This window comes from Uloborus diversus, chromosome 2 (genome assembly GCF_026930045.1).
Source record: "Uloborus diversus isolate 005 chromosome 2, Udiv.v.3.1, whole genome shotgun sequence".
In the NCBI taxonomy this organism is placed as follows: domain Eukaryota; kingdom Metazoa; phylum Arthropoda; class Arachnida; order Araneae; family Uloboridae; genus Uloborus; species Uloborus diversus.
The window spans coordinates 2,468,223-2,495,668 of record NC_072732.1 but is presented as its reverse complement, the minus strand read 5'-3'; the positions used below and the strand labels follow the sequence as shown (position 1 = coordinate 2,495,668).

Sequence of the window (27,446 nt, the reverse complement as noted above, 5' to 3'; positions counted from 1 at the left end):
TACAAAGAGTTTTTTACAATATTCCATACCAAAGCTGGTGTATATTAGTGGTCAAGATAGACAGGTGGTCAAGTTAGAGAGGTGGTCAAGTTACAGAGGTTTTCCTTCATTATATAAGATAGGACTAATTCCGTTCCTGACAAAAGCGGTCAACTTAGACAGGTGGCCAACTTACAAAGGTGGTCAACTTTACAGGTTTTACTGTATCTCGAATTTTTTTCCCCTCCCGAGAGAATCGAGATATCGAGGTTGTACTGTATTTCCGTTTACATTCATGTATCACTTATAGTAAATTGTGCAGTCGTTTGGAGAATATCGTTTTTTCAAACGAGGCCCACCATTCGTACTCGCTGCGTATATTATATACTTGATTTTTTTTTTATTCTATAAAATAAAAAAATTAAGGTCCATTCACGTCAACACATTCACTCCCGGCAGCGAGAGTCGGAGTTTTCCGAGTCGCTCTCACTAGGAAACGGCGGTCAGCGCCTTGCGCAGTCTCCGGGCCTGGAAGCTCAGGTCTTCATCCTGATCCCCGCAGAGGGTCGATAGGTCCTCGAACTCGGGCCTCCTCACGAAGCGGTAGAGGGTCGACAGCAGGGTGGGTCGGGAGGAGCCGTCGACCTGGTCGGCGGCGAAGGTCGCGATGTTGGCCAGGAAGGTCAGCAGCCTCAGGAGCAGCTCTCGGTCGTGGGGGGTCTTCAACATGTCTAGCATATCTGAGGGAACCTGGAATCCATGGAAATGAAATTCATTTTCGATTTTTTGAAATTAAAAAAAAAAACACACAACGTGTGAGGTTGCAAAAAATATTTTCAACTTACTGCGTTGCCCGGCTTTGCCTGGGTCTATCTTCAAAATAAAATTGTCTCAAGTGTCGTATATTCAACAATGAGGCGTAAAAAATAAGTTTAAAAAAAACATCATGATTTCCCTTCCAAACAATGACGAAAATACTTTTAAGAAATTAAATCCAGAGAGAGGGATTTAAAATGCGTAACCATGGAAACACGAAATAAACTAAGTTTAAGGAAATAAAATGCGAAAAAAAATGGTTCACAATTTGAATGGAATCGAGATTTCTTAAACTTGATTTAAAAAGGCTTGTCACTTTTTTTTTCCTTTCGAGATAAAAGCTTATTTTTTCGACCATAGGTCGAGTCGGATCTGGAGTAAAAAAGGTGGCTTTTTCCAATGGCGTCAAAAAGAAATCTGTGGGACGATTCCTTCACTTTTTATTGATTTATTTAATGAGGAAAGTAGTGCCTAAATTTCAGCTAAGCCTAAAAAAATTCGAGCTAAAAACGCAAATAACTCCCGCCGTAATAAGGTTAAGAGTATTGAAACAAATTACGTAGAACGCGGAAAATTCTACCTTTTCTGACAATATGTAATATTAATATGTGCAAGTCATTTTTCACCCCCATATTTGAGAATTTATGTGAAAATTGGGCCTAAATTGGAATAAAAAAAGAACTATTCATCGAATTGTTTTCGAACTGGTCTGCAAACCTTTTCAGGACTTGAAGGAACAAACTGTGAAAATTTCAGCGCAATCGGCCGGGTAGTTATCGAGTTTTGCGACTTCAAACACACAGACGCTTTTTGGAAACTTCATTTTATACTATGTAGAGAAGAGGTAGAAGCTTTTTTTTTTCCCCTCTTATTAGTGAGAAGAAACATTTCTTGCAAAAGGTTAACATTCAACAGGGTTGCCACAGAAGTTCAAGAATGAAATTCCTGACATTTCCAGGTTTTACAGTTGCTTTTAGAAAAAATTCCAAGTTTACGTATGCCGACTTGCATTATTAAATAGTAATACAACATATTTTTAATGTAAATAAATCTACTTTATGAATCAAATAATGCTTAAAAAATGATAATAATTGTAATATATCTTTGGGTTAAGTTAAGACAAACTAAAAATTCAATTATTGATTACAAAAGGACTGAAATCTCAAACACATTAAAAAATTTTCGGCAAAGTCCACAGTTTCAATGTTGGCATGTTTCCCAAAAAAGTTTTAACCTATAAAAGCAAAAATTTTGGGACTTTTAAATCTTTATGAACATCCTTCATTTCATGGAAAAAAAAAAGTACAATGAAAGAAAGCCCTTAAAATAATAATAAGGCTACAGATGCATTGCGGAAAATACTAGTAATTTCTAGCTTCTTTGCTAATCTCTTTTTTCATTCTCAAGCATGAAAAAAAGAGAGCAAAACTCTTCACTGTTATAGTATATATACTGTTATTCAAAAGAGAGCAAATTCAAAAAGAGAGCAAAGAACATATTTATTTTTTATTTAATTTATTTTTTTGAAATTTTGTAAGTTAATATCAAAATTTTCCAAAATTTTGAGCGAAAATATTTTTTTTAAAAAATAATATCTTTTATTTTTAGTTAAAATTTAGGTTCGGATCATTAAAATAAACCAGACAAACATGCATGAAAAGTTTTACGTAAATATATAAGAAACTTTTTGATATATATCATGCGCGCAAAACGAGAAACCAGCACCTGAGAAAAAGAGGCTTATGAACAGCTGCTGTCAACATAAATCTCTATGGGGAAAGTTTATGCATTTTTACGATAACTTGAAAATTTTTTTGCGTATGCTAATAAATAAGGCATCAAACTGTTCAGAATTAAATTATGCTTGACATACAGGGTGCTCCGTTTTAGCCTGCAAGACCTTTATTTTCGCAAACGTTACTCCTAGGTGTATACTTCCAATCGCAAAAATGTTCAAAATCAGATGCAGAGTTAAGATATTGAAAGTTTGAAACAAAAATAAAAATGAGTCAAAAAATACAAAATTTAACTATTTATACAGGCCCTAGTTGCCCCGAAAACTAATGTGGTTCAACAGGGCCGGATTTGGAAGTGTGGAGGCCCGGGGCAACGAAGGAGTGGGGGCCCCTTATCAGGGTTCGAAAAGATCACCCTATTTTCGAAAATATCCGATACTTTGATTTATATCCGAATATTTTGATATTATATGTATATATCCGATATTTTCTACCCGAGAAAGTTAGGATATTTTGTAAACATTTTATTGTGGGGGCCCCTTTGTTGTGGAGGCCCCGGGGCAGTACCCCCGCCTGCCCTCCCCTAAATCCGGCCCCGTGGTTCAAATGGGCAATGAAGTCAAGCCATTAAAATTAAGATAAGTTTATTAATGAAGTCTAAAGCTAATTAATATCGAAACATATCAAAGCAAAAAGGGTTAGGCATACGCCTCAAGGAACACAGATGATCTTCTCACTACCAAAGCAAACATACAACTGACTACAAAGGGGAGTGGCTTAAAACAACGTAATACAAAAAAATGAAAGGAAAGCGAATCAAATCATTCAATAAAAAGAAACCATAAGTTTCGCTTCACCCCCAACTAATATTTAGAGAAATAATCTGCATTGAAAACTATTACCGACACAAAAAACTCATATAAAGCGAGCAAATTACTATCAGTAATGCTTGTTTAGTTCTGTATGTAACTCCTCTTGCCTAAGAACCCAAATGAATTTTGTCCTTTGTAAGATCAATGCAAATATTTCAAGCATCTGCAGTTGAAAAGTTCCCTTTCTAAACTAAATCAAGGGAATTAGCATAGGATTTTATTTTTTTACAATGATTGAAATGAAGTTTGATATCTCAGTTTTAAGTAAAGTTAAAGTTCTTAAAGACTTTTAAGTTTTTGCCAGTTTTGGCCAGTTTTTACCGGTTATAACCAGTTTCTGCCACTGGCACGGCAAATACTAGTTTCTGCCGGCAGAAAGCCAACCCTGGTCCTAGACGTATACTTCCAATTGCAAAAATGCTCAAAATCAGATGCAGGGTTGAGATATTGAAAGTTTGAAGTAAAAATAAAAAGGAGACAAAAAACTTTTTATACAGGCCCCAGGTCCCCCAACTTATGTTTAGGGAAACAATCTCCATTGAATGATATTAGTAACATAAAAAAATTTTGACATTTGTGCGACCAAAACTCAAGGAGATATTCCAGTTCCAATTTTTGAGGGACCATACCGAAGATGAGATTGGAGCTTATCGCCCTTTCAGAAGAATGACAGGTCGTCAAAGTAAGGTAAACAAGGTACTCCTATTTTTCATCGCTATTCAAAAATAACTGCAAATGTTATACCGTGATATGCAAAAACCTTGCACAATTTCAAAAACCACACTCTATGCACACACATCATCTTAAACACTTGTTAACTGCTATATTCCCCCCCCCCCCCTAAAAGGTATTATTGACGGCGAGTGAAAAGTGGTGTAACTCACAAAACGCTGCGTTTCGTATCTCGGTGAATATTGGCCTTACTCATTTCCAACTTTTTGTGTTGAAATTATTTTTTAATGGAGATTATTTCCTTAAATATATGTTAGGAGACCTGGGGCCCGTATAAAAAGTTACGTTTCGTATTTTTTGACTCAGTTTTATTTTTATTTCAAACTTTCAATACCTTAACTCTGCATCTGATTTTGACATTTTTGCAATTGGAAGTATACATCTAGGACTAACGGTTGCAAAAAAAAAAAAAAGGTCTTGCAGTTTAAAACAGAACACCCCGTATATTTTCTCCAGAAAGTCGAAAATTTTGAAGGTCAAAGGTCCTTAGACCCCTTAATCGCCTTTGAAAAGGGCGTCTCTCACGAAAGAGGAGAGAGCTTCACCTGGGCTATGATCGTAACATAGGCTGTAATTTATTTCTAAAAAACATAGTTTAAAAACGTTATGATGAAAAATAGTAAATGTCATGTCATTTCCCCATTAAATGATTAAATATAAAACCCATTGTTACGAAACAGTGTGCAGTAATATTAAAAGTAATCATAATGAAAGTTTTGAATCAAAGCAGCAAACATGATTAGCATTTTTTAATGAATCCAAAGCAAACATGAGTTTAAAGTCATTTAAATATTTGGAAACTCTACTTTTTGCACACTTGGGGAAACATAGTAGAGAGCTTTTTTTTTTCTTTTTGTGTGTGTGTACTATTTAATTAAATAAAGCGCACGTTTTTTTAAAGTGATCTTTGCTTTTGTTAGTTCCTATTTTGAAAATTCTTCAAATTTTTATATGCTTCGTTTTTTGTGCTTTCGTTACTGACTGAATGCTCGTTCGTTCTTCATACTTATTGCCATTTGACTTTTATGGGTAAGGAAGAAGCTCGATTTCTAATCACGCAAAAGCGGTGGGTTTCGAGTTCTTTCAGTTAACACAGAAAATGAATGAACATAGCAATTGTTCCTCACAATTATTACTGACCCAGGCAACGCTGGGTATTTTTGCTGGTCTTTACCAATAATAAAGCTCAAAGTCTCTCTGTCTGGCGGATGTCTGGATGTCTGTGATGTGCACAGACCGTTGGGCCGATTTTCATGAAATTTGGCACAGGGTTAGTTTGCAGCACGGTGGTGTGCACCTCGAAGCAATGTTTCAAACATTCGATTTTGTTCTTTTTCTATTCCAACTTTAAGAACATTTTCCCGAGCAAAATTACCATAAGATGGACGAGTAAATTACCAAGTTATCATAACGAGGAACCGTAACATGGGGAAGCCAATTGGCGAGAAATTCACGATACCGTAACATATTATTGAAGTTATGAATGGCAACAGTTGGAGTTGTCAAATCTTAAGAACAAAGATGCTCTTGATAATTATTCAGTTGTAATTCAGTTGTTAATACGGATGCCGATATTGGATTCAGTTTAAATAAAATTAATATTTGAAATGTTATTACTTTATATTTTCCTTATGATATTATAAGAAAACATAACAGATACATTATTCGTAAATATACAGGCGAATTAAAAGACCTTTTTAATTTTCTATTACCGGCAAAGGCTTGCGGGTACCACTAGTTTTTACCATAAAATATTATGTAATTAAGAAAATCATAGCTTCTTAACACTTTAGCCTTATTGAAAAATTCAGAAACTTTTTCTTTGCGAAATTCCAAACAGCTGCTAAATTGTTCTTAAAAGTATGATGCAGTTGAGACAACATTTTTTTTTTTGATACTACATGCCATTTCCATTAATATTATGGTTTTACCAATAAGCTACCGTGTGATTTCTTTCATTTAACATTTTCTGTAAGTTAGAAAAGAAATCTATTATTCCTCAAATAGTTTCCTGGATCAAAATAACATTTCTAGGTACGTCCACACTTTTTTTTTTTTTTTCAAAAATGTAAATTGTTGATTCCATCAAAGAAGAATTTAATGTACAGGGCCCAATATAGGCTGATTTTGCTACCGTTTTTCGGTACCTTCACAAAAATCTTGTTTTGAAATCGGTACTTTCACAAAAATCAAGAAATAAAATCAGGTAGCTTCACAAAAACATCGAAAATTTCACAAAAATTCGCATTTTAAAATATAAAATGTTTCTCTGTTTAAAACAAAATTTACTTATAACATAAAATTCTAAGCAGGTTTATATGAACAATCGCTTAAATAGTAACCTTTTTGTAGTATTTTAACTGATTTTTAGCTGTTTCTCGCCAAAGTGTATTTATGCAATATTATTGCAATCTTTCAACATCTGTTTTGAAAAACCGTTTTTCTCACAATTTCCTATATTATACACAGTACATAGCCTATTAAGCTGAAATTACGATGGTATTTTTCGTACTTCATAGGTTTTCAGCCCCCCCCCCCCCCCAAAAAAAAAACGAAACCTGTTAAAAATAATACTAGATGACATTTACACTTTTCGAACTAAAATTTCACTTGTTCTACTTCTCTTTTACAAAAACTAGGATGCCTCTAAAATTTCTCAAAAACAATGCTGATAAAAAAAAAACTTTCCCAAAAATAGAATAATGCAATACTTTCACAAAAATAGGTAGCGAGAAAAATATCCTGGATTGGCCCCTGATGTACGAATATTACGTTTCTTTAAATCTTAAATCAGTAAGTTAAATGTAATCTGTTGTTTTGGCCTTTAACTAAATTCACCATACATTATATATAAATGTACGGGCGAACCAAAAGACCTTTTGAATTTTCTACTACGGGCAAAGCCCTACTAGTTACCTAGTAAAAGGAAATCACAAGACAGCCTCACCTCAGTCATGAGCAGGGAGGGTATGACTTCCCTGTTGCAGGACAGGTTGACGAGCAGCCTCAGTGCCTGCAGCTGTGCCACGCTGGTGCCACTGCGTGCCATCTCCAGCAGGGGCCCGATCTGGCGCAGGATGGCCCCGTGGGACAGGGGGTCCAGGGCCAGGTTGGCCAGGGCCGTCAGGGACAGGCTCCTCAGCAGCTCCTTGCCCCCCACCGCGTTGCTCAGCAGGATCGGGATGTGGGGCTGGGACATGGAAAGGTAATTGCATTATAGTGGAATACCTTTATAAACGCCATCCTATATAACACAATCTATATATATAAAAATGAATGTTTGTCTGTATGTCATCCATGAACTCAAAAACTACCCGGCAGATTTGGCTGAAACTTTCGCCGTTTGTTATTTTTTGGTACCGGGAATGTTTATGGACCGGTCGGAAAAAAAATCCCATCCTTTTTTATATTCCAATTTAAGTCACAATCCATTGGATAAATACGAATAAAATGAATTCGCGTGAAAGATCACATTGATAAGAAGTTAGCCATTTTTCTTGAGTTTGAACAAATAAATTCTTTCTTTATTGTTTTATGGCTTTTCATGCAACGGGGGGATTTAAAACTTTTTCTATTTGATATTTTTAGCATCTTGCAAACTGCGTGAGTACAAAATTTGAATCTTCACTTGATACCTGGACCGATTATAATGAAAATGGCTATATATATATGTATTTTTCCACGGAGAAGGTGCATAATAGGCTCATTGAAGCCAGGTGGCACTGCAGAGTAGCCACTTCTGCCCGTTCAACCGATTGTCATGAAAATCCGTATAATGATGGATTTTTTTTGTTGGCGTAGCAACACAAGTCGGGTACAGCTAGTTCTCTATAAACCGCATCACTTTTCCCGATCTGTAACCTGTCTATTATGATACTTCTTTTAGATCCCAACAGTATCGTTGTAGACAGGTTTTACTGTATAATGATTATACAGTTTTTGCTGTTATATAGGTCGTTTCCCAAATTTTGAAACTAATATTCAGAATGTATCTATATATTAGCACTTCAGAATGGGTTTTATCTGCAATGAGTAGTAAGGCACTAATTATAGAATAGGGTTGTTTCCTTCAGTCAAAAGTACTACTTTTAGTCACTTGAAATTGATAGAATAAGCAAAAAAAGAAAAAAAAAACATGGACTCAGAAAATACTTTCATTTTCCCCAACAGTTATTTTTTAATTCACTTTTTAAAATGTCCGATTTTTCGAACGTGTGGTCTTGATGACGTCACAAACGATGCTCTTTGTGGCGCATCTTTGTACCACATTTCCACGTTATGATAATCAAGAAGTGAATTAAATATTGAGCTCTACGCTTGATATCAACCCTATCGTTGCCAGTACACATGACTAAAGATGTGAATTAAGTAATGGCAACAGTGATGTGGCATTTCATCATTTGTGATGTCATGCGACAGAAGTGTATATGCACAAGTGTATATAATAATATCAAGAGGCATCAAGGATGCAATACAGTAGAAGACCGTTATAACGTCAACCTATATAACACAATCTATATACGAGGCGTATTTTTAAAGTAAGTTCCGTTTTGATATAAAAAAAGAACGAGTACAGATAGAGCAAAGAAATTAATTGCACAAAAATCTACCATCCTTACGCTATTTTTTGACGTTGCTCCCCTGATTTTCCAAGCATTTGTCATAGCGTGGTACAGGTTTTTGTATACCTATTCGTAGAAAATTGCCGCCCGTGTAGTCAGCCAAGGGATAACATGTTCTCTGAGCTCATTATTGCTGTTGTGCCACAGACCACCTTGGAAAGACTTTAGATGCCGAAACAAATGAAAGATGCTGCGAGCAAGGTTGGGATAAACTGTAGGATGTTCAAAAAAGTTCACCTAAAGACCTGTAAGAGTCCTCATGGTTGAATAAACGGGCGGTAACTTTGTACGAATAGGTATACAAAAACATGTACCACGCTATGACAAATGCTCGGAAAATCACGGGAGCAATGTCGAAAAATAGCGTGAGGGTGGTAGATTTTTGTGCACTAAATTACTTAGCTCTATCTGTACTCGTTCCTTTTTTATATAAAAACGGAACTTACTTTAAAAACACGCCTCGTATATATAAAAATGAATGTTTGTCCATGAACTCAAAAACGACCCGGCAGATATGGCTGAAACTTTCACCGTTTGTTATTTTTGGTACTGGGAATGTTTATAGACCAGTTGGAAAAAATCCGTTCCTTTTTTATATTCCAATTTAAGTCACAATCCATTGGATAAATACGAATAAAATGAATTCGCGTGAAAGATCTCATTGATAAGAAGTTAGCATTTTTCTCGAGTTTGAACAAATAAATTCTTTCTTTATTGTTTTCATGCAACGGGGGGATTTAAAACTTTTTCTATTTTATATTTTTAGCGATGGATGGATCTCGCAAACTGCGTGAGTACAAAATGTGAGTAGAGTCACTGGATACCTGGACCGATTATGATGAAAATGGCTATAGATATGTATTTTTCCACGGAGAAGGTCATGGAAGCCACTCGCCACCAGGTGGCACTGCAGAGTAGCCACTTCTGCCCCGTTCAACCGATTGTCATGAAAATCAGTATCATGATGTATTTTTTTGTTGCCGTAGCAACGCGCGTCGGGTACAGCTAGTTCTCTATAAACCGCACCACTTTTCAGAAGTAAATAATAGGTTTTGAAGTGTAAAAAATCCCTCTGTTTTGCTTTGCAAACATAAAAATTGTGAGGCAAATTAAATTTTCAAACAGTTTTTCATCTTCCCATCATAAATAAAAGCTTTTAAATGAAAATGAGTCTTCACAGTAAAGAGAAAATACCAGATGGCTCTCGAAAATGCAGCTGTTATGCAAACCATGAAGCTAGCAGAAGTGCAGGATAATTCACTTTCTTTTGATTGTGAGACATATTTAAATTGTTAATGACTAATTGTAAATTAGTACTTTAATATTCATTGCAGATAAAACAAACTCATTCTGAAGTGCTAATCATGCTTTGCTCATGAGGATCAGGATGTGGGGCTGGGATATGGAAAGGTAATTAGATTATTCACGGCGCAAAAACGGTAGTGCAAATACCATAGACTAATAATAAGAATAGACCGATCTATGGCAACCCTTTGCTGCTCATGAACCAAACCATGTGACCGGTGGATATCCTAGCAACACAGGGCGTTGATCGTAGCAGACGATCAATGTCCGCGAGAAATAAAATAAATAGAATGGATGGAATACGAAAGAATGATCTTTTATGGAGTCCGACTTGTAAATTTGTTATTCTAGGCTGTAAATATTTGTTAATATAGTGAGTTTTTCGTTTAGATAGTATTGTGCATTTTCTTTAGTCGATTTCAATAACTCTCTAAGCAATTCAAGATGCGAGCGCCCAAATAGAATCGGCAATCGGTAAGATTTTTACCTGCAATTTCAATTTAAGATTCCGATTAGTACATTTTTGCGTTAACGCAAAACGTTTACTACATTACATTCACGCCGACGCTGACGTAGCAGTTCCTAATGAAATAAAAGTGACTGAAAACTGTGATCAAAAACTAATGACTAATGTCAAAATAATGCATAACTAAAAGAAAAACGGTTCAATCTCTGCACCTGGAAAAAAAGTTATAATGAAAACACATTGTCTTAAAATACGTGTCGAGTGCCAAACTATAGATAATGTTGCCATCTAGCAACCATGCCGCCAAAGTTTTCGCCAAGCCTTCCACCAGTCACATGATGTATCCATGAACCAGTTTTTTCATCAGCAAGTCCGGGAAAGCTCGGTCTACTCTTATTATTAGTCTATGGCAAATACAGACTATTATAACCAGGGTTGCCAGACGTCCCGGATTTCAAGGGACAGTCCCGTATTTGGAAAAATTGTCCCGCGTCCCGGGGAACTTCCATACGGGACGGTTAAAGTCCCGTATTCTAGCTGATAACAATATTTTACGAAACGAGACATTAGTTTATGGGGAAAAAAATCAAAGTAAAAAAAAAATGTGAAACAAAGAGCAATAAGAAAATCAGGAGGCAGCAAACACAAAAATTGTTTTCGTTTTGATTCGGTTTGTATGTTTTTGTTTTGGCGGCAGACCATGAAGCTTTACTCATTATTCAGATTTTCCCATTGGCTGGTGTGGCATTAAAAAAGCAAGTTTTGTTCCTCGATTCCTTTCATTACTGTTTCAGATAAAGTAGTCATATTTAACAAGAAAATTTTTCGATTGCACCGTTTCTCTTGGAGCAAACGCAAGTCAAAACTTAATTATTGCCTGTTTCTATCAACGTTGATCTGCATGCTGAACATCGTTATATTTCTTGCTTTATTCTCTGAGATAGAGCTCCTCCAAAATTGTGCTCACCCATAAACAGACAGAGGAATCTTCCAAAAGCTTATTTTTTACTGGTTGAAGCCTGTCCCGTATTTACTGTTCTTAAATCTGGCAACCCTGATAATAACACACACCTTGGGACCAAAGCTTTTGCATTATCATAGCTGCCAACATATCAACTTTAAAAATCTTACAAAGCATACCATGGGTGTATTTGTACATTTTTTTTAACCAACACACAACAAACCGTTTAAACTAAAAGCATTATATTTTCAAATCTTTACTTGTAATTAATCAGCACAGACGAAAAAAAAAAATGGATTCACAAAAGAGAAACATAGGATTACAACAAGCAGTTTCAAAAAGGCAAGCCTGTGCATTTAAAAATTTAAGAATACCAGTGTGCACTTATAAAATATTGTCCAATATTTTTCTGTGAGATGCATCATTTAATATTCATCTTTAAAAATATTCTTTTGGAAGAAACTAATAACTTGCTGTATTATCTTACTTTTTCTTTCAAATTAATGCAGTCAGCTGCTTTTGCTGAAACTACATTCACTGGAACTTAAGCTTTCTTAAGTTGCTGACATAGCAACATTCAAAAATTTTATTCCACTAACTTTTTCAAAACAATAGTTTTTTTTTGTAAGTTCTTAATGATTAAAATGTTATACAGTACAGAACCTTTTATCCGGGAACCAAAAAACCGGGAAACCAGAAAACCGGCAACTTTGTGCGAATTTTCCCGTCATTTTTCAAAAATACGCATTTTGGCAATTTTTGAAAAACTAAGCATTTTTTTGAAATACCTAAAAGAATATGAACGGTATCTTAATAAATACCATATTACTCAAGTATAACAGGGGAAAAAGTTAACAAAACCGAACTTCAAAGGGTTATTCTTTAAGCAAGACAAAATTTCCGAAATATTTTCTTGAATTTAAAAATACTCTCGTAAGTCCAAAATTTTCATGTTTTATTCCAACTGAAACCTAAAGAAATAAATATTGTCACATTCTAATGCAATATTTTATTGTGAATGGCCTTAAATTAAAATATTGCAGTTTAGAGCGAAAGAGCGGGAAATGCCGAAAACCAGATTCGCGAATTTCCGGATAGCTGATCGTGGAATCTGGAAATCTTTAAACACAAGACTGTAATGAGGTTGTAAGAACTCATAAATAAAATTTCTATTCCTATTAACTTAATATAAAAGCAATAGTTATCAATAACTATCGTAATCACAAATACAACATCTTTACAAAAAGTTAAAAAAAAAAAAAAAGAAAGCAATGCGTTTATGAAAACAAATGTTTTCATACACTACAGTAGAAAAATCGCACATTTACGTTCAAAAGCTTGTTTCTTTTTTTTTTTTTTTCCCAAACAGTGTGAATGTCTCAGGTCTTATGAATAAGTTAAATTTGAATTATTCTCTCATGATAGTAGTTTTTAATATTTCTATATATATATATTTCTATAGTAGTTTAAGTTTTCTAAACAATCGGCCAATAGCGCTTTTTATAGATCCAGAAAACCGGGAAATTCAGATATCTGGGATAGCGATGGTCCCGAACTTCCCGGATAATTGGTTCTCTACTGTATAGGTCATTATCAGACAGAGTACAGATCTGTCCTCCCCTTTCTGACACTACTGAATACTCTTTCGCACTCTGCATTGCTGTGAGGTATGGCTAGAATGGAAAGCATAGAAAAGTTGAGCCTTTCATTCTTCAATAAACCATTGACATCAACTCATTTTTCCAAAGCATGTACAGTGAAACCTGTGTATAACAATACTGTCTATAACAATAACCTGTCTATAACATTTTTTTTTTTTTGGCCCCAGCAAAATGTCAGCATGAATAATCAAACTGTCTATAACGGTAACCTGTCTATTATGATACTTCTTTTAGATCCCAACAGTATCGTTGTAGACAGGTTTTACTGTATAATGATTATACAGGTTTTGGCGTTATATAGGTCGTTTCCCAAATTTTGAAACTAATATTCAGCATATACCTATATGTTAGCACTTCAAAATGGGTTTTATCTGCAATAAGTATTAAAGCACCAATATTACAATTAGTTATTCACAAATAAATATGTTTCACAATCAAAATCCTGCACTTCTGCTAGTTTCATGGTTTGCATAACAGCTGCATTTTCAAGAGCCATCTGGTATTTTCTTTTTACTGTGAATGATAATTTTCATTTAAAAGCCAAAAGAACGATTTCATAACTCAAGTTGTAAGTTACTTTTTTATAATTTTCATACATACTTGTAATTTATATACTAATTATTGAACTTTTTTGTTGTTTATTTTAGCTTAGTTCAAATTTTTTTTAGCAATAACATTAACTGTTTCCTTTGCATAGCTGTTGATTTATTATTATTACGTTTTAAGACAAATGTTGTCAACTTAAAAAGGTAGATAAAATTTCCCCGCTTTATCAGACAATATTTCTTGGAAGCGACAATATTCGATTAAGCGGGGCCAACAGTATTTCATATGTTGGTAATGTCGCATCCATGTGTATAATGTATCAAAACTCATCCGCACAAAACAAAATTCAGACGTCAAATTTAAAACTGCAAATAATCAAATCCGAGAAAAATAAAACTGCGTAAAACGAAGGTCTACTGTATATGTTACAGTTAAAGTATATAATGCATTTATTTTATAGAATACCTAGTTATTCTATGAAATAACTGATCGTGTCTGTTAAAGTGTGTAATATGTTATTGATTTGATACTTTAACTAGTTATTCTATGAAATAACTAGGTATTCTATAAATTAACTAATGAGACAGTTAAAGCGTAAAATAAACAATTTATCTAAAATGAAATAACTAGAAGTATTCTATAAATAAACTAATGATTGACAATTAAAGTCAGGAATAAGCAATTTGTCTCATTTATGCAGCGTATAAATGGTATTTATGGAAACGTACCAACAAATCATTTGTTATAACAAGGATTACTAAAATGACACTCGGAATTACAAAGAACATCATTTCTAAAACAAAAACATTGCGCCAACACGCTAAACAAGTTCTCTCCCTATGGCCCGGAATAGTTCATAAATGAAGTAGGGGTGGAAGGTAAATGCATTTGTCGTGCAAGATATATGATATAGATTATTTTAAACGGGCTGCTGTATTCTATGAAGTACTAAATTATGAAATACAAAAGAGATTTACACTTTTAACGGGCACGATCAGTTATTCCATGAAATAACTAGGTACAGTAGAAGACCGTTATAACGCACATCTTGGGACCAGAGTTTTTGTGTTATACAGGTTTTGGCATTATATAGGTCATTTCACAAATTTTGAAACTAATATTCAGAATGTATCTATATATTAGCACTTCAGAATGAGTTTTATCTGCAATGAGCATTAAAGCCCCAATATTACAATGAGTCATTCACAAAAAAATATGTTTCACAATCAAAATCCTGCACTTCTGCTAGCTTCATGGTTTGCATAACAGCTGCCTTTTCAAGAGCCATCTGGTATTTTCTGTTTACTATGAGTACTCATTTTCAATTTAAAAGCTTTGAAATAAGATGGAAAGATGAAAAACTTTCAACATTTAATTTGCCTAACAATTTTTATATTTGAAAAGCAAAACAGAGGGATTTTTTAACCTTCAAAACCTATTGCTTACTTCTGAAAAGTTGTGCGTTTTATAGAGAATTGCGTTATATAGGTCGGCGTTATAACGGTCTTCTACTGTATTCTATAAAATACCAGCTTTCATACATTAACGGTAACATATACACCACTCAAATTGAATCGCAGCGACTCACCTGGAAAAATCTGTAGCTCTTATTCACGACAGATATGTTAGAAATGGCTTGAGTCACGGCCACTCTCACAGCCTCCGACTGACTCAGCATCAAGTTGTGGAGCTGTTTGGGGCACTCCGACTCGCAGAGCAGTTCCTGCAACGTTCAAATGCATCTTTTGTCATAAGAAATGAACAGGCTGCCCCCAAAACAAATTTCAGATGGTTTCAATTCTATTATTTAAGGGGTCTAAGGACCCTTGACCTTCAAAATTTTCAATTTTCTGGAAAAAAATATATGTTACGCGTCATTTAAGTCTGAACAATTTGATACTTTATTTATTACTAGTGATACCCGCACGGCTTTGCCCGTAATAGAAAAATTAAAAGGTCTTTTGGTTCGCCTGTATATTTACAAATGTATGGTGAATTTTCTCGCCAATCGGCTCGTACCCATGTTACGGTTCCACGTTATGATCATTTCGTATCTCGCCAATTGGCTCGTGCCCATGTTACGGTTTCCACGTTATAATTTCGTAAATTACTCGTCCATCTTATAATATTTTTGTTCTTAAAATTGGAATGGAAAAAGAACCACGTCGAATTTTCGAAACATCGTTTCGAGGTGCACACCCCCATGCTACAAACTAATTCTTTGCCAAATTTCATGAAAATCGGCCGAACGGTCTTGGCGCTATGAGCGTGACAGAGATCCAGACATCCTCCGGACAGAGACTTTCAGCTTTATTATTAGTAAAGACCATACGCCAAAAACTTTTTAAGTTATCGTGAAAATGCGTAAAATTTCCACATAGAGATGTATGTTAACAGCAGCTGTTTAAGCCTCTTTTTCTCAGGTGCCGGTTTCTCGTTTTGCATGCGTGATGTTTCAAAAAGTTTCTTATGTATTTACATAAAACTTTTCATGCATGTTTGCCTGATTTGTTTTATGATCTGAACCTAAATTTTAACTAAAAATAAAAGTTGATATTAAATATATTTATTTTTTCACACAAAATTTTGGAAAACTTTAATATTAACTTATAAAATTAAAAAAAAAATAATTAAATATTTAAAAAAATAAATTTAGAGAGGTTCAGATTATAAAAATAAACCAGAAAAACATGCACAAAAAGTTTCACAGAAACATATAAAACACTTTCTGAAATATCATGCACGCAAATCGAAAAACTGAGAAAAAGAGGCTTAAACAGTCGCTGTTAACATAAATCTCTATGGGGAAAGTATACGCATTTTTTCGATAACTTGTAAAGTTTTTTGCGTATGGTAATTAATAAGGTATCAAATTGTTCAGAATAAAATTAGGCATAACCTATATTTTTTCCAGGAAATCGAACATTTCAAAGGTTAAGCACACAGCATTGGTGCGGTTCAACTCAAAGATTGATGGCAAAGCATGTGGTCACTCATCTGGTGTGCTAATTGTACATTAGCCTCCAGTTTGTTTGCCTCTCTTGGCTCCCTTAAGAGGTTTTTTGCCTCCAGCTCAGTTGATTCCTATTCCCGGCTGATGAGTGCTAAAAAGCACGAAACTGCAGTCCTCGGATGGAATAACTGGGCTGGCGGTGTATTTCGCGTATTTCTGCCTTAGCCGGGGGCGGTAACTTACTACAAAAAAATCAAGCTTTTGTTCACTCTCATAAAAACTGAGTAACGTACGAACCCGGTGCTCGAGGGATTAACATTGCAAGCTAAGTGCCGCATCTAAATGCACCCAGGCAGGATTGACTCATCCTGCTATGTAAGACAAGGGACAGTATCTGTAGAAACGGGTTTTTGAGATTCCCCGCCAAACGGAATTTGACTTTTCTTTCGTGCTTCATTTTTCGCAGGAACCGAATCAGCAAGCTTGTACAATAATAAGCTAGAGTACAATCGGTAAAAAAAATGTAAAAGAATGAAAAATTCGCAAACACTGCAACCTATACTGCAACCTTCCCACAGCAGCATATTTGAGGGACAATAACTATCGACACTCATCTAAACAGTCTTCTACAAAATGATGAGACACCTTGAAGAAACAGGCTTAGGTACTAGCAGGGCAGATCCAGATTTTTTTGAAAAGGGAGTCAAGTTTCAATGGCCAGCGGAATATATCCCACTTAAAAGAGTACCAGTTATTTAAGGGCCCATCCCCCATGGGGGAAGGCACACCCCTCATATGCTACGGTGCACCCCCTCCCTCCAACAAAAATCCTTTCAAATTACATTCCTCCCTTAAATGTTTCAATGGCGCAACCTATGCCGATATCATATTTTCTCAAATTTTTATGGAACTCATATTTCTTAACCCTAACAGACTGGTTACATCAATATATGAGATTACAGCAATAAAATAGTTGGAAAAATCACAGGCCCACAGCACGAGAGAGGGTTGTGTTTGAGATGGAAGAGTGGTCTGAAAAAGCGCTCAATTCTTTTGAGATGATTGTTCTTTTGAAAATGAACAAAACTCTCTAAATAGCAACAGCCCAATAAACGAATCCAGTCATTCCTTTGAATTATGACGCGATGAAAAGAAATACCTTGAAGAACGAAGCAAAAAAATAAGGTTAACATCGATACCATGAACAATTTTTTTGGATCTAAATAATTCAAGTTTAACAAAAACAAGAATAAAATTCCAGTCACAGGGGGGTCAGCCGACCCTTTGACCCTCCCCTGAATCCGCCCTTGGGTACTGGCATCCACTTACACAGTATGATTTAATGTTGGAGGGGGGCTACCTTGTTAGGCATAAATGCCTGTTAATAACAACAGTAAATAATACTATCTCATCACCTCACAACACCAACAGTAAAATAATGTTTTTCCTTACTTATAATGTATTACCAATCAATCTGCATGACTGGGGTAAAAGACGCTTATCGGCACTCGTTCACATCCGTCGAATCGACCGAATGTTCGGTTTCACTTTCGTCCACCTTTGGCGGGAACTCCGTAGTGGATGACCTCACATGGAAGCTTCTAGAAGGAGTCCAATGGCACCTGTGCTCAACGATGGTAGTGACGATGTCCGTTCACGTGACTCGGATATGCCGATGACCGGGGAATATTAAAACTGCTTGCGGCTTATGTTCTCTCTCTCTCTTCGATCATCTCTCGTCGTTGTAGGCGGTCGCTAGATGGGTATTGAACTTGCTCGTTCGTGCCGATCGCCCTTTATTGAAAATGCTGAGCTGGAGTTAGCTTATTTCCTGACGGGTTTCTTCGTCAAAGTTTTTAGTCGATAGTCACGCAGTTTGCATCGCCGTTTTAGTTATCTCGTGCAGAAGTAGCATGTGGAGCGATGACGTTCTTAGTACAGTAACCCCTCGTTATATTGCGCTTTTCGGGGGACAAAGAAAAAGAGCGATACATCCGAAAGCGCGATATAACGGAGGTCATTAAAAATAGTTATTAGTCCAATACACAAGTAAACTAGCATTTGTTCTTTTTGACATGATTTTTTAAAGGTTTCGATGTAGTTCACGAATGTAGTATCACACCGATTGAAATTTAAACAAGATTGAAATTTAAGTAAATTTTCACCGTCAGAAAGTTGAAAACATCAAATGGCGAATAAAGACGATCTTTCTGACCTGCCGCGAGACAAGAGTGAGCATTCCAGTACAATCTTATTCAAAATAAGACTTTCTAATCCGTTTGACTTGCTGTAGAAAGAATGTGAAAAGTAAAAGTAACCATATTGTTTACAGAAAACTCTTTTGCCCGTCTATACTCAATTCAGCGAGAGCTGATAGAGGAAGTAAACAAAGAGGGTTACTACTTTCAAGACTTACTCGCCCGATTGGCAATGCTGTTCGCATTGAAAGCACGGACATTTCGCTTATCTGATTGGCGCTGTTTTCAATCATCCCAGCGCCAAGCAGACAGCGGTAACGCCAATTGTCACGTTGCTTTGTTTACGTCCACTATCAGCTCTCGCTAAATGGACTATAGATCGTTCGTCCTTTCTTTATGTTTCTTTCTGCTTTAATGTTTCGGGAGACAGAAGAAAAGAGCGATATATCCGAATGAGCGATATAACGAGGGGCTACTGTATTAATTTTTATCATTTACAGAGTATTTCAACTATTTACATTATTGTTTAAATAAACTTCATGCAAGTTAGAAATAGTTTATTAGTCTTATTTCAGAGCTCACTCTGCTAGCATCGAAGGAAATATTGGGGAGATGTTATTAGGTTAGAAATTCTCCCCAACATACCTGGTTGGTGGTAAATGCTGCGCAGTTGGAGATGGTGTAGAGGGTCTTGAGCACGATCTCCTCGTTGACGGAGGTCAACAACCTGACCAGGTTCTTGACCTCGAAGGCGGTCATCTTCTGTGGCGCCCTCTGCAGGTTGCCCAGCGTCTTCAGCGTGATGGACTCGTCGCGGAAGGGCAGCAGCCTCTTGGACAGCTGCTCCGAGATGCAGGGCCTGTTTTCAGACAAAACGTAAAGTATCTCGAGATCACCGAAATCTGTACTATGCAATTATCTACAGAAAGTACCAGGGTTGGCCGGATTGGACCCAATTGGGTTGGACCCAATGGTTTTTTTTTTGAAAAAACCCATTTAAAAAAACCCATTATTTAGCCCAATTTTGTTTTTTTTTTTTTAATTTTCTGAAAAGTTTTTAAAAAATTAATTATTTTAAATGCTTTTACAATTTAAACTTCTTTTTCATTTATGTGTCACCACAGAGAATGGACATAAAAAATGAATTTTGAACTTTAACGGCATTAAAAAATACTTTAAAGATTTTAAATAAATATATTTAACTTCTTTCTTAAACTGGTCAATAAATAACTCAAATTATCTTGACTAAGTCCGGTCACATGTGATTTTCTCAATGTTTGTAGATTGTGCAGAGTAAAATACTCTAGCTAAAAGGCTTTCATGTGAATTATATTCTGCAAACCAACACCACACAAATCTCGAATAAACAAGGTATTTTTTTAGAAATTAACCCATTTACAAATGGTCGGACAGAAAACAGAATTGGATGTACAGTACTTTCATTATCTTACACAAAAGTTTAATATTTCTTACTCTGTACACAGAAATAGAAAAACACGCATTATAAAATTCAAAGAAATGTCTTGATTAAGCTGGAATTCAGTAAACACGGGAAAACAAATTGAACTGCTTGATTTAAACTACTTGAGGTTCTACAGTAGTTTTGCATGACAAAATGAAATACAATAAAGTAAAATGCAAAAAAAATTAAAAACGAACAATTGGTTTTATCACTCGAGAAGTAACTTTGCCTTAACTGTTGGCAATCATAGAAACTAAAAAATCTGAATCTTCACCATTCTTGGGTTTCATCTTTTATACTTTTCTTTAGAAAACACTGAATTTTAACTAGTTTTTCAGCTTTTTTTACCCCAAGACAATTTTTGCCCTGTCTATATACTTAGGCTTCAATATGCTACATGTACCCCACATTTTCCCTAAAAAAAGACAAAAGAAACCACATTTCTTTTAAAAAACCCAGCTTTAGTTGGGTTTTATTTAAAAAAAACTCAAAAAACCCTGGGTCCATGGGCTTTTTAAAAAAAATCCGGGTTTTTGCCAACCCTGGAAAGTACAGCATTGCAGAAATAAACAATGAGTTAAACAGTTGAAAAAAAAAACCTACATCTGCATTGGAAATATAGCAGCATTCTTTGGCAATTTAAATTTTGAAACTTTCTCATCTCGCCATCTTCATTCAAAGCTTTGAAAAACAAAACAGCCGAGGACAGATTCAAAATTTTTCAAGGGAGGGCTGGTTGATTTTTATAGTTTACTTTTTACTATGTACACTGATTCAAAAGTATTGATCACAAAGGTTTTGGACATCCAAAAGTGAATTCCAAAAGAGTTCCGAGATGGGGTCCCAAAATCAAAACTCCCTTCTCCCAACATCAATGAAACTCGCCTAAATTTGCGTTTTTTGAACTTCATTTTCGAAAAATTACAGGTGGAGAGTCCCTCAAGGGAGGGGCAATGGCACCCGATGCTCTTCCCTTGTATCCGTCCCTGAAAACAGCAGGAGTGAAAAACAGTACCGATTGTCTCAAAAAATGTAGTTGCCGAGTAAAACATTACACGGAGGATCTATTAAGGAAACTTTTTATTTGTGAATGATATTTGAACTGCCTTATTTGAATCTTAGTTATAACTCCTGCTGATGCGAAAATATATTAATGCACTCAGAATGTAATTTCATCGATACTTTATAAAATGATCTATTCGCAACTCCAATAAACTATAGGGGGCGCTGCAGCCAGTCTAATGGCGGATGAAAAAGGTAAAACAAACAAGGGGCATTCCACGGTATTTTCGACATTTTGTAGAATCCGTAACATGACCTTTTTTTGCCATAACTTTTTAATTTACCGTTTGATTTGCAAATTATTTTAATTTGAGCTGGTGTGCTGGTAAGAAAAGATCAAAATAAAATAATATGCTAATCAAACAGTAAATTAAAAAGTTATGGCAAAAAAGGTCACATTACAGACTTTATAACTTGCTTTGAAGCTTAGTGTACGACAGTAATTTTGCATTGCGTTTGTGGAAAGCTTTCTTTTCTATCCCTCTGAAATTACATTACACCACAAACTGTCTGTAGCCTGTCATTTACCCCAAAGAAAACAAGTGGAACGGAATGTTTTACCTTTTTCGGTTGTATTGTTAATCACCGCAAGGTAGCGTATTTGAGCTCTGGTGTTGCGAATATTCTTCTGAAAATATTTAGGAGAAAAACGAACGGGTTCGACCTATTACCTGTCCAGGGTTCCCTGACTCTTCCCCAGGGGGGAGCCCCTCCTGGAGGCGGGGGGCTCTCCCCCCCTCGTGCTGATGTTCTCCGCAGACACGCTCAGGTACTTGGCACAGCCCAGGGGGGAGCTCCAGGGGCTCCCGCGGAACCCGGGGGGCTTCACTTCGGGGGACAGGGGGATGCTCTTCTTCCGCAGTCGCTCGGTCAGGTTGAGGTCGTTGACCCTCTCTCGCACCGACCTGGGGGACACGCACTCTTCCACGACCCACGACCTCTCTTCTTCCGTCTGGGTCGACTTGGTGGATGCCGAAGACGAGGCATTGGCTGGAAAAGGAGGTTGGTTCATGATTGGGCGATGACTGCATATTACCACCAAACGGCACGACCTTGAGGGTCACGGATTTAGACAAAATACTAGATATAGGTCAATTCCCATTGATTAGGTATGAGCCATAGACTAATAATAAGAATAGACTGAGCTACGGCAACCCTTTTGCTGCTCATAAACCAAACCATGTGACTGGTGGATATCCTAGCAACTGCGGGCGTTGATCCTAGCAGACGATCAACGTCCGCGAGAAATAAAATAAGCAGAACTGATGGAACGCGGAAGAATGATCTCTTATGGAGTCCAATTTGTAAATTTGTTATTCTAAGTTGTAAATATTTTGTTGATATAATGAGTTTTTCGTTTAGATAGTACTGTGCATTTTCTTTAGCCAATTTCAATAACTCTGTAAGCAAATAAAGATGCGAGCGCCCAAAAAGAATCGGCACACGGTGAGATTTTTACCTACAATTTCAATTTAAGATACCGATGAGTACCTTTTTGCGTTAACGCAAAACGTTTACGCCATTTTATGTTCACGCCGACGCTGACGTAGCAGTTCCGAATGAAATAAAAGTGACTGAAAACTGTGATCAAAAACTAATTACTAATGTCAAAATAAAGCATAACTAAAAGAAAAACAGTTCAATCTCTGCACATAAAAAATTATAACGAAAACACATTACGTCTTCAAATACATGTCGAGTGCCAAACTATAGATAATGTTGCCATCTAGCAACCAAGCTGCCAATGTTTTTGCCGAGCCTCCCACTAGTCACATGATGTATCCATGAACCCATTTTTTCATCAGCAAGTCTGGGAAAGCTCGGTCTACTCTTATTATTAGTCTATGGTATGAGCACAGGTAAAGCGGTTTGATTGCACAGGCCCCAGTTCGGCTGCAATGGGGGTCCAAAGTTGTTAATTTGGACCCAGGGCCGGATTTGGAAGTATGGAGGCCCTGCGGCAATGGAAGGAGTGGAGGCCCCTAATCAGGATTGGAAAAATCATCATATTTTCGAAAATATCCGAATATTTTGATATATATGTATATATCCGATATTTTCGAAAAATGAAAGTTAGGATAGTTTGTAAAAATTTTATTGTGGGGGCCCCTTTGTTGTGGAGGCCCCACCTGCCCTCCCCTAAATCCGGCCCTGTTTGGACCCAGAATTGCAATGGAGTTTCTTTCATAATTACCATTTCTACCCCTTTTTCTGCTCTTGTACTGCATTATGAGCCTGAGTCTTGTACTGAGTATGTGTGCACTTACCTTTGAATTAATTACGTTGAATACTAATTTTTAGTAAGCGGCTCTCAAATTTAAATTGGACACTACTTTTAATTTCGATAGCTTGAACGCCAAAATAACATAGTTACAAAATATTTATCGTTTGCAAATGAAACTAATTATTTTCGTTTCATATTCGCAACCCCAATAAACTATAGGGGACGCTGCAGTTACACTGTCTAATGGCGGATGAAAAAGGTAAAACAAACAAACGCTGTAACTTATAACTTGCTTCGAAGCCCTATGAATAACAGTACTTCTTCAGTGTTTATGAGAAGCTTTTTTTCTTTTCCTCTGAAATTACATCACATCACAAACTGTCTGGAGCCTGTCATTTGCTGCCAAAGAAAACACGTGGAATGGAATATTTTACTTTTTTCGGTAGCATTGTTTATCACCGCAAGGTAGCGAATTCGAGCTATGGAGTTGAGAATTAATTCTCTGCTAGTAAAAAGTATTTATCGTTTGCTAATGAAAACATTTACTTTAACTGGACATTTATCGTTCGCTATCAAAGATATCCTGCAATGATAAGCAAAAAATGGGAGAGGAAAAAAAGCTCTAATTTATTACACATGGCACATGAAAAAAGAAGAATACGAGATGGCTCCGACTTATCAAGTAACTAAAATAATGCCCATAAATACATATATTTTCTCCCTTCTGCTCATTGTACTAACAAAAGATGCCAAATGCGTCGGGACATCGAACATAGTGTCGAAGTCAATGGAAATGCCATTGAATTTCTGCGGCCAAACTAGCAACTTTGGACTTTTGTTGCAGGCAAAGTAGGGCTTACAGGGTTGGCCGGATTGGACCCAATGGGTTTTTTTGAAAAAACCCATTATTTAGCCCACTTTTGGGTTTTTTAAATTTTTCTGAGAACTTTTTTTTTTTAAATAATTAATTTAAATACTTTTACAATTTAAACTTCTTTTTTATTTCTTCTTCACAATAGGCAGTGGACATAAAAAATGAATTTTGAACTTTAATAGTATTTCTTAACTCTTAAGGGCATTAAAAAATGCTTCAAAGATTTTAAATAAATATATTTAACTTTTTTCCTTCAACTGGTCAATAAGGAACTCAAATTATCTTGACTAAGTTCTGTCATGTCTGATTTTCTCAACATTTGTAGATTTTACAGAGGAAACTAATCTAGTTAAAGACTTTCATGTGAATTATTTTCTGCTAACCAACACGTCACAAATCTCGAATAAACACAAGGTATTTTTTTTAGAAATAAACAGATTTTTCACACGGTCAGACAGAAAACAGAATAGGATGTACAGTACTTTCATTATCTTACAAAAAGTTTAATATTTCTTACTCTGTACACAGAAATAGAAACAGTCAACATAAAGTTCAAAGAAATGTCTTGATTAAGCTGAATTCAGTCAAAAGGGATTTAAACTACTTTGATGTTCTACATTAGTTTTGCATAACAAAATGAAATACAATAAAAGTAAAATGCAAAAAAAAAATGTAGTAATTAAAAACGAACAATAGATTTTTATCACTCGAGAAGTAACTTTGCCTTAACTGTTGGTAATCATGGAAACTAAAAAAATCTGAAACTTCACCATTCTTGAATTTGGTCGTCTTTTATACCTTTCTTCAGAAAACGCTGAATTTTTCAACTTTTTTTATCAAGACAATTTTTGTGCTTTGTCCATATACTTTTGCTACAATATGCTACGAGTACCCCACCTTTCCCCTAAAAAAAGACAAAAAAACCCACATTTCTTTTAAAAAACCTAGCTTTAGTTGGGTTTTTTTGGGTTTTATTTAAAAAACCCCAAAAAACCCTGGCTCCATGGGCTTTTTTAAAAAACCCGGGTTTTTGCCAACCCTGAGGGCTTATGCAGTCAAACCTCTTTACCTGGGCTCCTATCTAATGGGAATGGATCTCTATCCAAAATTTTGTCCGTGACCCTCAAGGTCGTGCCGTTTGGTCGTTAGTTTGATTTCTGTGAACACAAAACATTGGAGGCACGTATGGGGATATCTCCATGAGTACAGAATGGTCGGGGTAAAAAATGGAAGTTTTGGGGAAAAAACATAATCTGAAGGCGTTGATTTCAACTCAGCAAAAATTGAAAACTTCAAAATTTCCAGCAAAAATTATGTGCTCAGAAATTTATTATGCTTACATTGTAATATCTCTCGCCCCCCCCCCCCCCTTCTTTTTTTTTTCAGTTATCCCACATTAATTTTGTTGACAAAAGCTGAAAGATAACTTACTTTCCCTCAAACAATATTTACTACTTTTCTCATTTCATTCCAAAACATCTTCATTTAATGTCTGTTTGTATATTGTCCTGTATATCATTGCATGTCACAAAAGAGAGGTAACTTTCTGTAAAATGGCACAATTTACAAAGAAATGAGAGCAAATTTGTAAAGACCCTTGATAAAACAATTTACAAAAATCACATCTTTCCTAAATTGAATAATGGATTGGTGATTTGACTCATTTTTGATGTTTTGAACAAATAAAGCAAACTAGTTAATTTTATCAATAGTTAAAGTTTTACCTATATTTCCTTCAAAACATGGAATTTATACAACATTTATTATGTTTTCTAAGGAAATATAGCTACCAAATGCATATTAATTCTTAAAATTCAATGTTTCCATCAAAATTTTTAAAGAATTTCCCACCACCTCATAACTTCCAGAAATTTTGCATCTCTCGACTTACCTGTAGATTGCAATAGACAGTCAATTATTTCTTAGAGTAAACTTTTGTGCTCTAACTTTTAACATTACAACAATGAGATAGATATTTTAAAATTACCATGCTATTTTTAAAGTTGAAAATCTAAAAACACTTCCTAGTTTTTGTTTGCACTAATTGGGGATAATAAATATTATTTGAAAATAAAAAAAATATATATATATATATATACTGAACTGTAACAATGAAAATGTGATAGAGAAAATGCAATGCAGAAAAAGGAAAAAAAATATGATGTATACAAAAAACTATAAGCTGAAATAAAATAAATAAATATGAAATCGCTTTCATTTATGAGGAGCAGGCCTAAATCTACATATGGGGCCAAAATTTGTAGATCTGGGCCTGATGAGAAGAGTTTACTTACATAATAACGAAATAGTGAACTGCATTTAAAAAAAAATAATAATAAAAACTACTGTGTGTAGCATTGATCCAAAATAAAGCTAATACTTAAGTCAGAAATAGTATCCCAACACGATTGAACTACTCAAAGTTCAAAAACAGTTCATTTCCTCAAATGTTTAAAACTTTTTTCATTCATTGAAACTAAGACGTAAAACTTTGCAATCACTAATTTAGAACCCAAGATATGCTTCGATTTAGTAAAAATATACATATCAATTACGAAACTAAAAATTAAAGAATATTTTCGTTCGGAGCCGGAAACATATTATTGTATATCTATTGATTTTTCTTGTCGTAGAAAATGCATTAGTCCCATAACTGGATGACCATATTATTGTATATAGTTTTTATAAATCGAATTAATACGATATTGAGCTGGGAGGTTATAATATAAAGTATGATATTAATCTTGTTTCATAAATGATCAGATCAATTAATATAAATTATCAAGTAATATACAAAGATCATGCAGTTTAACGTGTTCTAACCTTGACACGAAGTCTGAGAGAAACTATTTTCTTTCTTTTTAGTTCTTTTAAGGCACATTTTTGACACAACATTATAGCCAGCATACGCAAATCCGGCGCAAAGCACGGAACAGAAAGCTACTTTCTCCACTAATCTGTTATCGTCCGAAGCCAT

The 27,446-nt window shown here is 35.4% G+C and overlaps 1 protein-coding gene across 1 annotated transcript; it reads right to left on the bottom strand.

The window, feature by feature from the left end:
• Positions 1-437: 437 nt before the first annotated feature.
• On the bottom strand, positions 438-27,446 carry LOC129217745 (armadillo repeat-containing X-linked protein 3-like). Its single transcript, XM_054852084.1, has 6 exons — positions 27,293-27,446; positions 22,043-22,361; positions 19,493-19,706; positions 15,285-15,419; positions 7,083-7,325; positions 438-729 (listed from the first exon to the last, which is right to left on the bottom strand). Exons 1-6 carry the CDS (start codon positions 27,444-27,446, stop codon positions 469-471), a joined length of 1,326 nt encoding a protein of 441 aa, XP_054708059.1. The 3' UTR covers positions 438-468.